Below are 16,110 nucleotides of genomic sequence, written 5' to 3'. Positions count from 1 at the left end.
CGGTCCGCCCGGCAGGACGGCAGGGAAACTGAGGCGACTCGCGAAAAAAAGGGGGCAAAGAAGCAGGCAAATGAATTATCTCCGTCTCGCTCGCACCCTCATTTGGCGCGGCAGCGCGGCTCGGACGACGGAGACCGCACACACTGTGTTGGACGTGCAGCCAACGAGGGGGAAGGCGCGCAATTAACCTCTCCAGCTCTCTCTCTCTCTCTCTCTCTCTCTCTCTCTCTCTCTCTCTCTCTCTCTCTCTCTCTCTCTCTCTCTCTCTAACCTCAACCCCGGCCCGCCTAGAATCTCATCAGACGCGCCAAGCAACCTGATGAACATTCCCCCTTCCCTTCCCTCTTTTTTTTTCGCCCTCGTCTTACACTTTTGCAGGTCGGACGTGGTCCTTCTCGAAACTCCCGGCCAGCTGCCGCAAAAAAGCGCTTCAAGATGAGGATCACCTTCTAGCAATCCAGCCCCGGGGCGCTCCAAGGACGGCCCGCCCTTCCGGACCCGTTTCGGAGACGGCCTCGCCGCGGGCCAGAGGACCGGCAGCACTCGAAGCGAACGTGTGACCCCACCAAAGGATTGCTCTTCGAACGAGGAATCCATTGGCGGGGTCACACGGCCGGTGCGAGCCCCATTTAGCGACTCTGGAGCTCAAAACGCTCCGAGGATTTTGAACGCCTCCACCGGTCTTCTGGCCCACTGTGCGTCGTCACCGTTAAACGTGGCGTGTCGCCGCGCAGGCCGCGCGACTCTGAGACACGCGTTGAGTGCGATTACCGACTCGGCCCGCGAAACTCGACCCTATTGTATCGATCTATCGAAGGGAACTCCCCCCCCCCCTTTTCCGTCCGTCGGACGCAGCCAATCACTCCATCATGGCGGCTGGAGCTTTAACTCCAACCAGGCAGGTAAAAAATCGATTCCAAGGCAAAGCACGATCTTTACGACTTTCCGCATGAGTTGGCATCCAATTGCCGCGACTTGCGTGCCAAGCTGAGTGTCGCCCCCACTCCGGCCGCTCAGGCTCCAGTCTGGAGAGTCGTTCTCGTCACTCTGTCTCTCTCGCACTCACGAGGCGCCCCGCGAGAGAGACAGAGCTAGGCCTTCCAGCCCCGGGGCACGCACCGCGCCCCGGACGCTGCACAGTGGGCGAGAGGACCGGTGGAGGCAGCCAAAACTCTAGACGCGTTCTGTGCTGCAGAGTCGCTGAATGAGACTCGAACCGAACGTGTGACCCCGCCAATGGATTCCTCGTTTGGAGAGCAATCCATTGGTCGGGTCTCATGGTCCGTTCGAGTCCTATTTAGTGATTCTAGAGCTCAAAACGCGTCCAAAACATTCTGTCCACCTGCGCCGGTCTTCTGGCGCACTGTGCGCTGGCGGTAGTTCAAATTCAACGCTGCCATTCGACAGATGTGACGTGATTTTCGTGAGAATGTGAGTTACAGTGTGACGTCACTCACCTTGGGGTGGTCCCGGGTGGGCACGACGACGCGGACGGTGACCTTGACCGGCTTGTCCCGGGTCACGTCCACCAGCCGCCTCTGCTCGGGCAGGATGCCGCCGAGCCCGGCCGCCGTGGTGAACCTCTTGCTGTTGCCGCTGCTGGTCGAACTGCTACTGCTGGAACTGCTGCAGCTGCTGCTTTTGTTGTTGCTAGTGTTGTTGTTGTTGGCGCTACTACAGTGGCTGATGCCGTTGTGACCGTTTTTCATGTTTTTCGTGCCGTGGCTGTGATTTTGTTGTTATTGTTGTTGTTTTTTAGGCTGGTGTTGTTGTTTTCGTTGGGCATGAGCTTGTCCGAGTGATCTGCAACAGAAGAAACAAGAGGGGATTGTGAGTGAAGTGCGAGGCGGTTGCAGGCGGGGGGCGCACAGTGGGCCAGGCGGCCAAAGTGCAAGACGCGTTCTGAGCTCCAAAGTCGCTAAATTTGACTGCAACGGAACGTGTGACCCCACCAATGGATTGCTCTCCGAGCGAGGAATCCATTGGTGGGGTCACACGTTCGGTTCGAGGCCTGTTTAGCGACTCTGCAGCTCAAAACGCGTCCAGGGTTTCGGCCGCCTGCACCGGTCCTCTGGCCCACTGTGCGACTCTGTTTTCCTTTCATTCCAGTTACACGCCACTCAGCCCCCGCGCCTGCTTGCACATCCTTAGCCACTTGCAATCAAAGCGCGCTGCATAATTTAACGACACGGCCCCTCGGAGGCGCTAAGCTCAGACGCCTTTGATCCCTTTGGCCGGTGTTTGGACTGGCGGCCGGGCCGGGCGCAGCGCGGCGGCGCAGGCCGGCACAACCTAGCGCACATTCCGCGAAGTCCGCGAGGTGTTAATATTTCCCCCGGCGGGGCCAAGGCTGGGCAGCGCGGCTCAAAGGCGGAGCAACAAGGAAGCGCCAGCTGATCTGTCCGTGTTTACCGACCGGCACGAGAAAAGACGTGGGAAAAGAAAGGCGGAGGAAAACTCGCTCCGTTCACTCTTGAAACCTTGACTCTTCGATTCTGCTCCGAAAACCGAAGGGTGTGAATGGTTGTTTCTTACAAGAGTCAACCCAAAGGTTTGCCCAACTCATGAAAATTTATCAAAATTCACCAGGAATTCTCAATTCGCGAAATTGACAAATCCACCCAAGATTGAAATACTCATTAAAATTCGTGAAATTCACAGCCAAGTTCACCCAAAATTCAACGTAATTTCCCCGTCGTGATGGAAACGGGGCCCCTGCCAGCCGCCCGTCACAGTGTCTCTGAATTTCCGCCACCCAGCTGGCCACAATTACAAACTCGTTATTCGTAAGCGAGTCATAAATTCATTTGCCAGGCCCTCCATTTTGCCGCAATTTGACCTCGCACTATACGCTGTCTCCTTCGTTAGGCCGTGTATCGCACGTGTTTGACAGAGTGGCCTTGCCCTGGCGCGGCGCCAGCCGCATAAGTCGCACCGACACTGTTGATACTAGATGGATAAATACATCATCGGAGCGGAGCGACCTAAAAGTGTCACATTTCTAAAAAAAGAAATATGTAAAGCATAGCTTAATTCACCACTTTTTTTTTGATGTCAGTATTGATTGACTTCATATGTGAAAAACGTCTCACTCTCCACACAGTGGGCCAGAAGACCGGTGCAGGCGTTCGAGATCCCGCACGCATTTTGAGCTGAGGAGTCGTTAAATGGGACCCGAATCAAACGCGGGACCCCACCGATGGATCGCTCTCCGAACGAGGAATCCGTCGATGGGGTCTTACGATCGCTTCGAGTCCCATTTAGCGACTCTGGAGCTCAAAACGCGTCAGAGCTTCGTCCGCCTCCTCCGGTTTTTTGGCCCACTGTGCGACGTAACCTGGCCCGCCCTGAGATTTGCCCTTACAAATGGCGCGCCTCTGCCGGCTAAATACCCATCGGGACGAGGCCCAAACACCATCACTCCTGTCTCTGGCAATAAATTGGGTCGGGGGGCATGTTCCGGTGTGATACCGGCTGCCTGAAGGAGACAAGACAAATGGAAGACGAAGTAGGTGGAACAAATTACCGGCACGGCGCGTGCATAGGAACAGGGACTGCGTCTGACAGCCTGGCTCAATCTGTACTGGCTTCGAATAATGCGGCGCAACAGGCGGCTACCGATTGTAGGGGCCTCTCGGCCTTGGCCCACTGCGAGGCACGGTGCGGCGCGGTGCGGATCCGCCCTGCAAATAGCTCAGGCGCTGCCGCCGCCGAGCCGAGGCAGGCGGGCTGCATTGTGCGCCCTATTCGCAGAACACTTTCGTCCTTCGTGGCGCACAGTGGGGCAAAGCACCGGTGCAGGCGGCCAAATCTCGGACGTGTTTTGAGCTCCAGAGTCGCTAAATGGGACTCGAACCGAACGTGTGACTCCGCCAATGGATGTCTCTCCGAACGAGGAATCCATTAGTGGGGTCACACGTTCGGTTCGGGTCCAGAGAGTCTCTGGAGCTCAAAACGCGTCTAGAATTTTAGCCATCCCCACCGGTCTTCTGGCCCACTGAGGGGCGTAACGGGCCAGGGCCCTCGGCGCTGGCCAGACCTCTGCTTGAGTAGGCCTCCGAGGGACCGGCCGGCCTCTGCCAGCCAGCTTAACTATTTATCAAAAGCCTGCTTCTTCCCTTCGCTGCTTTGCTGCCGCCACTCAGGCCGAGTCCGCTCGCCAGAGAGTCTGCCCCGCCGACGCGTCGTGGAGCCGCAAGAAGAAGAGAGATTGTGTACACAGGATGATCATCTCGGGGACAGCGAAGAGGCCACCGAGTGTACCAGGCTGTGTGCAAGCGTGTGTGCTCTCTCTCTCTCTCTCTCTCTCTCTCTCTCTCTCTCTCTCTCTCTCTCTCTCTCTCTCTCTCTCTCTCTCTACTCCCCCAGCAAGCGACATGCCCTTAGTGGCGTGCTTGTCAGCACTCACTTCCGTACACTCGCGATTCAGTACACGCTTGCTCCGCGTCCACCGCGCGTCTGAGTGTCTGTCCGTCTGCTGTCTGCCTTTCTGTCTGTCCGTCTGTCCGTCTGCGGTCTGAGGCTGGCTGAAGACGTTGGTCTAACTACGGCGAGCAGACGGAACAGCCCTGTCACCCGGCGGGACAGGCCACCAAGTTAAGCTCTCAGGCACCTCGGCGGCGGCCGGTCCGCCCAGACTGATTCCGAGAGGGAGAGAGAGAGAGAGAGAGGGAGAGAGAGGTCGGCCCGCCACCCTCTTTGCATCTATCTCTCTGCATGTCGCGGTGGCGCCGTGCCATGCACACATGCTCTCCCGCGGGCGATGACAGCGCCGCGGCTGTGTGCAAGTGCGTCGAGAGGTGTGTGCGTGCGTGTGTGTGTGTGTGTGTGTGTGTGTGTGTGTGTGTGAGTGAGTGGCGGCTCCTCGTCGTGAACTAGATGGATAGCGCTATAATGGCCGATGAAAGAAGAAACGTCGCCTCAAACTTCTGGCAAGGCAGGCCCTCTTCGTCCAAAGTGCGCGCGCCAGAGCTAACGACCCACGCCCTGCACAGTGTGCATCCCCCTCCACCTTGACACTGACACTAATTACGGAACGTCTTCTCTCAGCGCGGCAAAATATGGCGGCACACAGTGGGCCAGAAGACCGGTGGAGGCGTCCAAAACACGGCCAAGACGCATTTTGAGCTCCAGAGTCACTAAATGGGACTCTAACCGAACGTGTGATCCCACCAATGGATTCCTCGTTCGGAGAGCAATCCATTGGTGGGGTCACACGTTCGTTTCGAGTCCTGTTTGTCAACTCTGAAGCTCAAAACGCGTCTAGAATTTTGGCCGCCTCCACCGGTCTTCTGGCCCACTGTGTGCCGGGGCGGATTCGAACCCCGGACGGACGGAGGGCCTCGCGTGTCGTTAGACCCGTCATCAGCATTGGAATGCGCACCGCGATACAAACCTCTGCGTGAGTGTGAGACTGTGTGTGTGTGTGTGTGTGTGTGCGTGTGTGTCTGGGTGGGGGACAATGCTCGCATTAGGAGGAAAAAGGAATGGAAATGCGGGAGGTCGTTGGCGAAGCCGCGCAGTGGGTCAGTGTGTAAAGTTGTCCCAGCGGCATGGCAAACGAGGAAGAAGAAGAAGAAGAAGAAGAAGAAGAAGAAGAAGAAGAAGAAGAAGAAGAAGAAGAAGAAGGTGCATCGTTCCGGACATGCTACTCCACTGCCTAATGAAGGTCCCTTTCGCCAGCCAATGAAGCCCGGTGGCCATAACGAACCTGATGACGAAGTAATGAGTGGTGTGATTGATGCTGTGGGCCACAGCCAGCCAGCGACCATGGCACTAAAACTGCCGCGCCGTCAAACTGCCAGTGGTGCCACCACGCAGTGATTAACGACAAGGCCCATTTTCGCGCCAAAATGCCCAGATTGCGTTCGGGTTTCAGCGCGATCGCGTCTGTCGGCGCGGTGGCCGCGGTGTGTCGGCGTGGATCGCCACGGTGTTGTCACCGTTACCGAAAAACAGCGCGGCGGTCTGCGCGTCTCGCACACCGAGAGAGGGTCGTTTCCGCCGCTCTGTCTCTCTCTCTCTCTCTCTCTCTCTCTCACACACTCAAGAGGCGTCCCGTGCAGGTGCGAGAGAGACAGAGCGACGCTCGGAATCAGTCTGCTGCCCCGCGGTGAGATTAGTTTTGCAGCGGGCCGTCCCCGAGGACGCATAAAAGCCGGCAAGTACCGCGTAATATTCGCAAGTTTTCCAATGGCGCTGCTGCACGGCCGGCACGGTGCGGCGGAGCAGGACGGTGAGAGAGAGAGAGAGAGAGAGAGAGAGAGAGAGAGAGAGAGAGAGAGAGAGAAGGGGAGAGATGAGTAGCGGGGAGAGGCACGGGATAAGGACCCGGAGATATCCAAAAGTTTCAAAGCCAATGAAATATGTAAGGCGGAAAGTCGAAACCCAAAAAGGGGGCCAGCCTGGCGCATTTGTCATGAGAGTGGCAATCCCTTCGCGAGTCGGGGGCGGCAACCTCGTGCTTCAATACTCGCTGAAGCAGGGTCAAAGCAGGGTTGCCAACTCGGAGCCTAAGGTGTTGTCAAGGGTGCCGACCAGTCCGTGTACTCGGATTGACAGGCGCCTGCAGACTGGAGGATAGGCCACCCGAACGCTACCGCGCTGAGCGCGTGGCCTACCCGGAGCCTGGCAGGCGCCTGCAGACTGGAGGATAGGCAACCCGAACGCTACCGCGCTGAGCGCGTGGCCTACCCGGAGCCTGGCAGGCGCCTGCAGACTGGAGGATAGGCAACCCGAACGCTGCCGCGCTGAGCGCGTGGCCTACCCGGAGCCTGGCAGGCGCCTGCAGACTGGATAGGCAACCCGAACGCTGCCGCGCTGAGCGCGTGGCCTACCCGGAGCCTGGCAGGCGCCTGCAGACTGGAGGATAGGCAACCCGAACGCTGCCGCGCTGAGCGCGTGGCCTACCCGGAGCCTGGCAGGCGCCTGCAGACTGGATAGGCAACCCGAACGCTGCCGCGCTGAGCGCGTGGCCTACCCGGAGCCTGGCAGGCGCCTGCAGACTGGAGGATAGGCAACCCGAACGCTGCCGCGCTGAGCGCGTGGCCTACCCGGAGCCTGGCAGGCGCCTGCAGACTGGAGGATAGGCAACCCGAACGCTGCCGCGCTGAGCGCGTGGCCTACCCGGAGCCTGGCAGGCGCCTGCAGACTGGATAGGCAACCCGAACGCTGCCGCGCTGAGCGCGTGGCCTACCCGGAGCCTGGCAGGCGCCTGCAGACTGGAGGATAGGCAACCCGAACGCTGCCGCGCTGAGCGCGTGGCCTACCCGGAGCCTGGCAGGCGCCTGCAGACTGGAGGATAGGCAACCCTAACGCTGCCGCGCTGAGCGCGTGGCCTACCCGGAGCCTGGCAGGCGTCCGGGCAACGCCCAGTTCCGAGCAGCGCGAACAGCCCACTCCGTCTGAGGCGGACCAACGGGCAGCAAATGGCCGGCCAGACAGAGGCCCGGCACACTTTATTGGCAAAGTTGGAACGGACTCGTAGGCACGCGCTACACAGCGGTGCACAGCGGTACCGACCGAGAAAGAACAAGTGGGCTTGGTTCGCAACGCGGCGAGGCGAGGGGTCCCGCTCCGGGTGCTGCACGCGGAAAACACCGTCAGGTTGGCACGCATGATTCAGTCCCCAAAGTGCGATTGCGGGATTACTTTAAAATCGATGAAAAATGCTCTGAGAGTGAAGATCGATGCCGGGTGGCAAGTGGTCCATAAGACCGGCGGAGGCGGCCGAAATCTCGGACGGGTTTCGAGCTCCGGAGCCGCTGAACAGGACTCGAACCGAACGTGTGACCCCACCAATGGATTCCTCGTTCGGAGAGCAATCCATTGGTGGGGTCACACGTTTCGTTCGAGTCCCATTTAGCGACTCTTGAGCACAAAACCCATCCGGTATTGCGGCCGCCTGCACTGGCTTTCGGGCCCACTGTGTGGCAAGCAGCACTAGCACAGCGTGGTAGGTAGGTACCCAAGCAGCCTAGAGGAGTCGCCGGGCCCCAAGTTTCACCCCGCCATTTTTCGAGACCCCGAGCTTTCGAGACCCGGATGTTCCGAGACCTTTCGAGACCTCGAGCGCCCCGAGTCAGTCTGGGTGGAGGAAGGGCGAGGCCTTGGCGGCCTGGCGGCAGAATCTTTTTCCCGTGGAGGCCAGGGACTTTAATAATGAATTTAAAACGGGGGCCGCACCGCGCGCACCGCGTGCGGTCCGACGGCCCTAGCCTCACACGGGGGATGAATTCTGATGGACAAGGGTACGACGCCTGGAGCGGGGATGGGATGGGGTCGGCCCGTGGGGTGAGGGACTCGCCGGGCGAGCTCAAGCAGCGGACTGATTCCGAGAGGAGCTTCCGTCGCTCCGTCTCTCTCGCACTCATGAGGCGTCCCGTCTGGGTGCGAGCGAGACAGAGCGACCCTCGGAAACAGTCTGGCCGAGCTCTTCTTGAAGCAGCTGCGGAATAGAGCCATCGAAAGAACTGTGAACTTGAATGTGGCTCTGAATACCCGACATGTAGGTCAGATTCGCGACTGAGTGAGACTTGACAGGGCCCTCGAGAGGGAGAGGGAGAGAGAGAGGGAGAGAGGGAGAGAGAGGGGGGAGGGATGGGGGGGGAGAGGGGGGAGGGGTTAGGCGTCCGGCAAGGCGGCTCCGCGCAGCCAGACCCCGTCAACTGTCAACGTGTTGCCGGGCGGGGCCAGCCCGTCTCTCTCGCACTGCCGCGGCGCGTCCCGAGGGGGTGCGAGAGAGACGGAGTCCCTCCACGGGGGCTCAAGGGAATGAATAGCGAACGGGAAAACGGAGACAATGGCCTGGCAATGACAGGCGGCGAGAGCGTGACCCTCCATGGCCGGCCTTCCGTTCGCAGTCTTCGCGGCGTTCGCACAATCTCCGAGAGTCGCGACGCCGCGCTGGTTTGGCGGCCGGCCAGCGGACCAACCGTGAAACGAGCCGCATATTCTCACCGGGCCATTAGCCGCCACCTGCAGCCGGCACACGGACAGGCAGACAGACCGACAGGCAGACAGGCAGGCAGGCAGGCAGGCAGACAGGCAGGCAAACAGGCAGGCAGACAGGGACTTTGTTGTCAAGATTGAACATCGAGTACAGACAGTGAGGAAAGAGAAACGTCCGATTTGTCCAGAGTGTACCGTTTACCGCAGGGACTGACCACGCGCAATATGGCTCCGGGTACTTTGCTACCGATACCGATTTCAACCAGCCTTCTCTCTCTCTCTCTCTCTCTCTCTCTCTCTCTCTCTCTCTCTCCTGGCGCCCTAGTCTCCCTCCCCTCCCCAGCCGCAGCAACATGTGGACTGCCACGAGCGGCCCCCAGCTGATGCATTATGGGGCACGGCGGGCACGGTGGCGGTGCCGCGCTTAAAAGAGGGCCATGGATTTCTCATTGATTCTCGGGAGAAATGGCGGAAACGCGCCGCCTGAGAGAGAGGGAGAGAAAAAAGATGTCATAAATATCGGGTCTGACAGAGAGTGACGGAACGAAACGACTCTCTTGGAGGCGGTGCGCCGCGACGGCGCAGGGCTCTGCGGGACGTCTACCAGGACAAGGCCACTGTCGGGAAAGACAACGCGAAACGAATAAGAAAAGAAGGTTCTGTCCACCAAGGGATTGCTCTCTGAACGAGCAATCCACTGGTGGGGTCACACGTTCGGTCCGAGTCCCATTTAGCGACTAGAGTTTTGGCCGCCTCTACTGGACTTTTGGCCCACTGCGGCGCACGTTTTAATATGCACTGGGTACGAAGCCTTTCCAGACCTAAGCCGGCCTTTAATCTGCAGGTAAGCCGGACCCGTCTACCATTCCCCGGCGAATCAGCCCCAATCAGCCTCACGAGGGCCGCCTAAGCCGCCTGTTTATCAAGGGCTGACAGCCGGGCAGCCTGCAGCCACGCAGTGGCCCAGAAGACCGGTGGGGGGCGGACAAAAATCCGGGACGGGTTTTGAGCCCTAGAGCCGCGAAATTGGTCTCGAGCCGAACGTGTGTGACCCCACCAATGGATTGCTTTCCGAACGAAGGATCCATTGGTGGTGTCACACGTTCGGTTCTAGTACCATTTAGCGACTCTAGAGCTCAAAACACGTCGAGAGTTTCGGCTGCCTCCACCGGTCTTCTGGCCCACTGTGCAGCAGCCAGGCAGCCCGACTCGGATTCGTCTCCGGGGACCACAGTGTAGGCACCCACGGAAAAAGCGAGAGTGGGAAAGTGTGTGCCGAGCCACGCGGCGGCCTCATTCTGAGTTGGAGGTCCCGTCGGGCTGTCTTCCCCGCCTCCCTGCTGCCTCATGAGTCGGAGAGAGAGAAAGAGAGAGAGAGAGAGAGAGAGAGAGAGAGAGAGAGAGCACGGTAAAAACGGTTCCTGGTTTTCCCAGGAGCTCCCTGGAAATCGCCTATGCCTTCCCCATTGACTTCCTGGGAAAACCAGGTTCCGTTTTTACCGTGAGAGAGAGAACTCCATCTCGGAATCAGTCTGCCGCGCCGCGAGCAAAGGCAGCGTGCGTGGGTCCCGGAGGAACTTTTGACGTTCCCAAGGACACCGAGTCAATGAAGTAAAAATGCGGGGCGCGCGGAGTGCAGGCAAGTCAGCCCACCTCCGGTGACAATAGTTTGAACAGCAATGTGGTGTCGAGTCGAGACACGGCTCTACTCATGGAATATGCATAGGCATTCGAGTTGTCCACAAACCGTTTAGGAGGAAACAACGCACGGCTACGAAATGACATAGCCTCTCTCTCTCTCTCTCTCTCTCTCTCTCTCTCTCTCTCTCTCTCTCTCTCTCTCTCTCTCTCTCTCTCTCTCTCTCTCTCACACACACACACACACACACACAGAGCGTCGAGTCGTTGCGCTCGTCAGCGAAACAAGCTTGTCCGGATTGAATCCGCCCCTCGGGGGCAAAGGATTAGCCCCGACACGGCCCTGGAGGAGAGGCACTCGGCAGAAACTCGTTGCGAGTCGGATCGCACACATTTGCATGGCAACGTCCGCCCGGCCTCCCGTCCGCTGCACTGCAAGGCCGCCAGGCCGTGCCGACCAAAGTCGCGCCCGAGTTCTTTCCGTCCGGACGACACGGCGATGACGGCCAAGGCTCTGGCCAGGGACCTCTACCTGGAGAGCCCTTTCCGTCGCTCTGTCCCTCTCGCACTCACGGGGCGTCCCGCATGGGTGCGAGCGACCCTCGGAATCGGTCCTGCTCGCCGAAGTTTGTGTCGCGGTTGGCGGCCCGGCGGCCCTGGCGGTGTTGTCACATAGCGGGGTAAAACTGCACGCCGCCCGCTGGGACTCTGGCGGTGCGAGTGTGTGTGTGTGTGTGTGTGCACGCGCGCGCGTGTGTGTGTGTGTGTTAGGTTAGCCGTACGCGAACGGTTCCGCTAAGCCAACCAAAGCATGGCGGGACGCCGCCCCGGGGACTGGAACGACACACACGCCTAAGGAAGAGAGGGGCCGGCCGCGCCCCCTCGCGAAAGGGGGAGAGAGAGAGAGAGAGAGAGAGAGAGAGAGAGAGAGAGAGAGCGCTGGCTTACCAGATTACTGCGAGGTGGCTCTGAGCCCGACTAGGCTGTGAAAGCCCGCCGATTTAAAGACTCGACACTTGGCATGCAAGCTCGCCCCCAAGGCCGTCTCAAGGCCGTCTCAACAAGTCGCACATTTCTGCAAGTGAAAAACTCGTCACGCAAGAGTGAAATCTCTATCGTGCCAGCTCGTCGTCCAGCTGGATTGCTAGTCACGTGCTGCACTGGACGCTCGTTGTTTGCGAGAGAGAGAGAGAGAGAGAGAGAGAGAGAGAGAGAGAGAGAGAGAGAGATAGGGGCGTGGCGCGTGTTTGTGTGCGCGCGTGTGTGTGTGTGTGTGTGTAAGCGTGCGGTTTCCGTAGACGTTCTCCGCGGCGGCCTGCGGTGTTAGGCGGCGAAATAGCCGATACGGGAGCGGGCCGAACTCTGGTCGGCTCACTGGGTAGGCTCGGTCGGTGCCTTGGGGCTTGGGCCTTGGGCCTTGGGGGAGGGCGCCTTGGGGCGGGGGAATGGGGTGGAGGATGGTCGGGCGCCCCGTCCCCTTCTCAACGACTTGATTCGTACATCAAAGCATGACCGCGGCGGCCCTATAGCCGGCCCCAAGTGCGACCTCCCCTCCGATACTATGTCTCTCTCACTCGCACAAGGGTTCGATACTCTCTCGCACTCCCGCAAGGGGTCACCCCCGGTCACCCTGGTCTCGGCCGGACGGGTCACAAAACCCACTCCGCGCAGTGCGGTTGGCTCCGTTGTAGGTTTCCACAAACGGCCCTCTGGCCTTGATCATTTTCGTAGAGTGACGGCTGGGGAGCGGAGCACAGTGGGCCGGAAGACCGGTGGCGACGGTCAAAACTCCTGACGCGTTTTGAGCTCCGGAGCCGCTGAACAGGACTCGAACCGAACGTGTCACCCCACAAATGGATTCCTCGTTCGGAGAGCAATCCATTGGTGGGGTGACACGTTCGGTTGGAGTCCTGTTTAGTGACTCTGGAGCTCCAACCGCGTTCGGGATTTCGGCCGCCTCCACCGGTCTTCTGGCCCACTGTACGGAGCGCGGACGCCTTATAGTCAATCAGCATTAAAAGCATGCACAGAGATCAGCGCGGACTTGCAGTTCGGAGTACCGTGTCGTTTTCAACAAAAGCCCGCGCCGAGCGTGTGGGTGGGTGCAAGACGGAAGTCGCTCTTCGCTCCATCAAAGCTGCGAGCGGCAAGTCAATTTTCGAGATGTGTCCCAGTCACACATTGCCATTGGGGGTCTGCGCGCGCTGTGCGCTGCGCCGAGGCATGCCAGAGTTCTCTTTTCCCGCAGTATTCTTCTCCCTTTGAGAATCCGAGGGGAAGGGGTGGCAGGGGGGCGGCAGCGCCGAGAAAGAAATTGGTCCCTCCATGAAGTGGCATTGAGAGGCGAACCCGGAACCCGGTCATCTCAGGGGGAATAATGCTTCAAAGCAACACAGGCGGAGCCGGAAAATGACGATTTCACCGTAAAATGGCACAGAGTGGCTGAAACAAAACAATTGATCGACCACGGCCCGTGTGCGTAAATGCAGACGCTGAATGGAATCCTTCAAATCCTCCCCGAGCAAAAAACGAAAAGTAACCAGAGAGCAGAAAGCAGCAGCGGACTTGATTGGACTAGAACAGCTCCTCACCTCTCCGTTTCATGATAGATTTGTGTATCAGAGTACTCGATTCGAGAATCGGCTTGGTATTTGCCTCCAGTCTCGGTAGGAAATTCGGAGTGTACACTCCCAATATCCTACTGAGCCTTTTCTTCATAATACTAAGTGTTATTACTGCGCAGCGAAGGTAATAAGAGTTCTCAGTAACTTATGACCAATTTCTTCATATTACGAACAAATTTCTCTGTATCATGACAGATTTGTGTCGTAAAGTACTGAGAATTAGCTAAGAATTATGACCGCACGGTATTTCTCAGCACGATATTGGGAGTGTGTAGGGAACGGCTTGGCACACCGAAAAACAGGCCCTTCTCATTTTCGGGCAGTATGTCTAACGTCGCGCCCTCTGCCCCCTTCGCGCGCTTGGCCGGTTCGCCGCTTGGCTGCTCGCGCCGCTGCAAGTCATTCCCGTTTAATGAGGTGCAACAGGTCTCCCCTCTCGCTCGCACCGCCGGCCCGGCCCGGCCCGGCCCGGCGAGTGCGACAGAGACGGCGCTAGGTTCGCCCGGAGGAGTAAAGAGCCGCACACCATCGCAAACTTCGCCGTGCCTCGAAAATAATCGCCCCAAAGGGTTCGGCGGCCCCCTCCGCCAAAAGACCGAGTCCAACTCCGGGGCCGTCAATAATACGCGCGCCGACAGAGCCAAACTAAATCATTTCCCGTTGTTTATTTTATCTCGCAGCGCCGCGGCAGCCAACCTTATTTGTTTCCCCTCATGGGTTGCCGCTCGACCTCGAGCTCGACCTCGAGGAACCATTCGCCGTCGCAAGTCAAACAGCGCGGCAAAGCAGCGCGGAGAGATATTGTGGCACTGCAGCGGCCAATTCGATCACACGGCACGCGGAGCCGCGGCACAGTGGGCCAGAAGACCGGCGGAGGCGGCCAAAACTCTAGACGCGTTTTGAGCTCCGGAGATGTTAAACAGGACTCGAACCCAACGTGTGACCCCACCGATGGATTCCTCTTTCGGAAAGCAAGACATTGGTGGCGTCACACGTTCGGTTCGAGTCCCATTTAGCGACTCCGGAGCTCAAAACGCGTCTGGAGTTTTGAACGCCTCCACCGGTCTTCTGATCCACTGTGCGCGGAGGAAGGCAAGACGAATCACGCGAGTGTGGGGGGTACTGGTGCACTGCTATGTGACGTCACATTCGCTGAAATGTGCATTTCGTCCAATACAATACCCCATTCGATTGAATATGATGTACTCGTCGTCAGGAATGAACGGGAATCAAAAAAGCGGGTCCAGAGGGCAAAAGGGGAGAGATGAAGAGGGCGCAAGAAGAGTAGAAGGTGAAGAAGGAACGGGGGTCAGGGGAAAGTAGAAGGTAGAGCGAGGGCCGGGTTGGCGGAAAAAGGGACCGGTTTTAGGCAGGCTGGTGGAAGGGCGGGTGACCGGGAAAGAGCCTTTCCTTATTCCGCCCCGAGGCTTACGAAACATCCATCAATAATTGAAAGGCAACTGGAGAGACTGCTGGGACTGCTGCTTGCCCAACTGAAATTAGTTATCACGGCTCCCCGCGATCATTTCGCGAGGAGGCTTGCTCCGGCTTAGGCCCAAAGCCCGCGATCGAAATTGTAAAACGAGAGAAGTCCTCGCGGCGCGCGCGGAAAAACAAACTCCTGCTCATTTCAAATCACGGCGGAACACCAAGACAAATTTCCAGGCCGGCGATTCCTGCGGCGCAACACATACAGAGGCGCTTGCAGAACAACAAACACGGCTCACGATACGTAAAGAGCACACGCACACGCACACAGGGGGCATGCGTGCGTGTACGCGTGCTTTGGTTGGCAATTTCCGCTGTGTCCCGACGGAGGAGCTATGCAGACGTGAGCCCAGCCCGGGTGGATGTTTGTTTGGCGTTACGGTGACATCGCGACCCGGCCTATACTTCCAGCAGCTTCCTTTCCAGCAGCGTCCCTTCCAGCAGCTTCCCATCCAGCAGCTTCCAGAGCTTTCCCGGCGAGCTTCCAGAGCTTTCCCGGTGTGCTTCCAGAGCTTCCCGGCGTGCTTACGGTGCCTTGTTTTCACTTGAGCCTCCACACGCCTGCCGCGCAGAACAGCGAAAATCAGCGGAGGGGCGGGTGCTAAAGAATTTACGAGCGGAGTTATTGCTGGCAGTTTAGCCAGGCAGGTGCGTGGCTCCAGCGGCTCCAGCGGCTCCAGCCCGACTATCACCCCGAGGGGTCGTTGGGCCGCGCGCCGCACGCCGCGAGGCTGATGGCTGCAGATGGCAATGATGGATGCAGACAATCACTGCAGATGCAGTGGCAGTATCATCTGCACACCGTTTACAGCTGGGAAGCATCAGCATCATCAAGCATTACCATCATCAGCGGCACCATCAAGCATCACCATCATCATCAGCATAATCAACACCATCACCATTATCATCAGCAGCACAATCAACAACACCATCACCATCAACAGCATCACCATCTCATCAGCATAATCAACACCATCAGCATCATAGCCCACGAGCATCAGCACAATCAGCACCATCACCATACCCCAAGCTCCGGAACTCTTATTAGGATTTTTCAACTTATTTTTGCACAAACTAAGCAAGCTGGCTTCCCTGCTCTACAAGCTCAAAACCCTATGAAGTATTTGGAGCATACAAACAAATTTACTTTCACACACGAAGAAATAGTTTGTAAATTACAAAGTATTTTCTTTGTAAGCTTATTTATGCTCAAAATTCTTTCTCATATCAAGCGGCTTTTCTTTGTAAGGCCAAGTTTGTAAGGTTGTCAGTGTTAGAAAGTACAGTGAATCAGCCAATGCATGTGGGCGGCTTGAGACTGGGTGGCCGCTGCAGCCACACGGCGGCGGCGCCCTGCACAAAGGGCTCCATCTCTGTCGTCCGGCCCACGTTCTTCATCCATCTCAACTGC

General features: G+C 58.2%; 1 protein-coding gene across 1 annotated transcript in view; it reads right to left on the bottom strand.

Annotated features, from left to right (window-relative positions):
* Positions 1-16,110, bottom strand: part of LOC117639006 (KH domain-containing, RNA-binding, signal transduction-associated protein 2-like) — a 137,338-nt gene that overhangs the window by 22,062 nt on the left and 99,166 nt on the right. Inside the window, exon 4 of the mRNA XM_034374302.1 lies at positions 1,458-1,803. Within this exon, the coding sequence (XP_034230193.1) occupies positions 1,458-1,709 (252 nt within the window). The 5' untranslated portion in view covers positions 1,710-1,803. The remainder of the gene's footprint in view (positions 1-1,457; positions 1,804-16,110) is intronic.

This window comes from Thrips palmi, unplaced genomic scaffold (assembly GCF_012932325.1).
Source record: "Thrips palmi isolate BJ-2018 unplaced genomic scaffold, TpBJ-2018v1 HiC_scaffold_10, whole genome shotgun sequence".
NCBI classification, from domain to species: Eukaryota; Metazoa; Arthropoda; class Insecta; order Thysanoptera; family Thripidae; genus Thrips; species Thrips palmi.
Note: the sequence above shows the minus strand (reverse complement) of the source record. Positions and strands in the feature narration are given on the sequence as shown.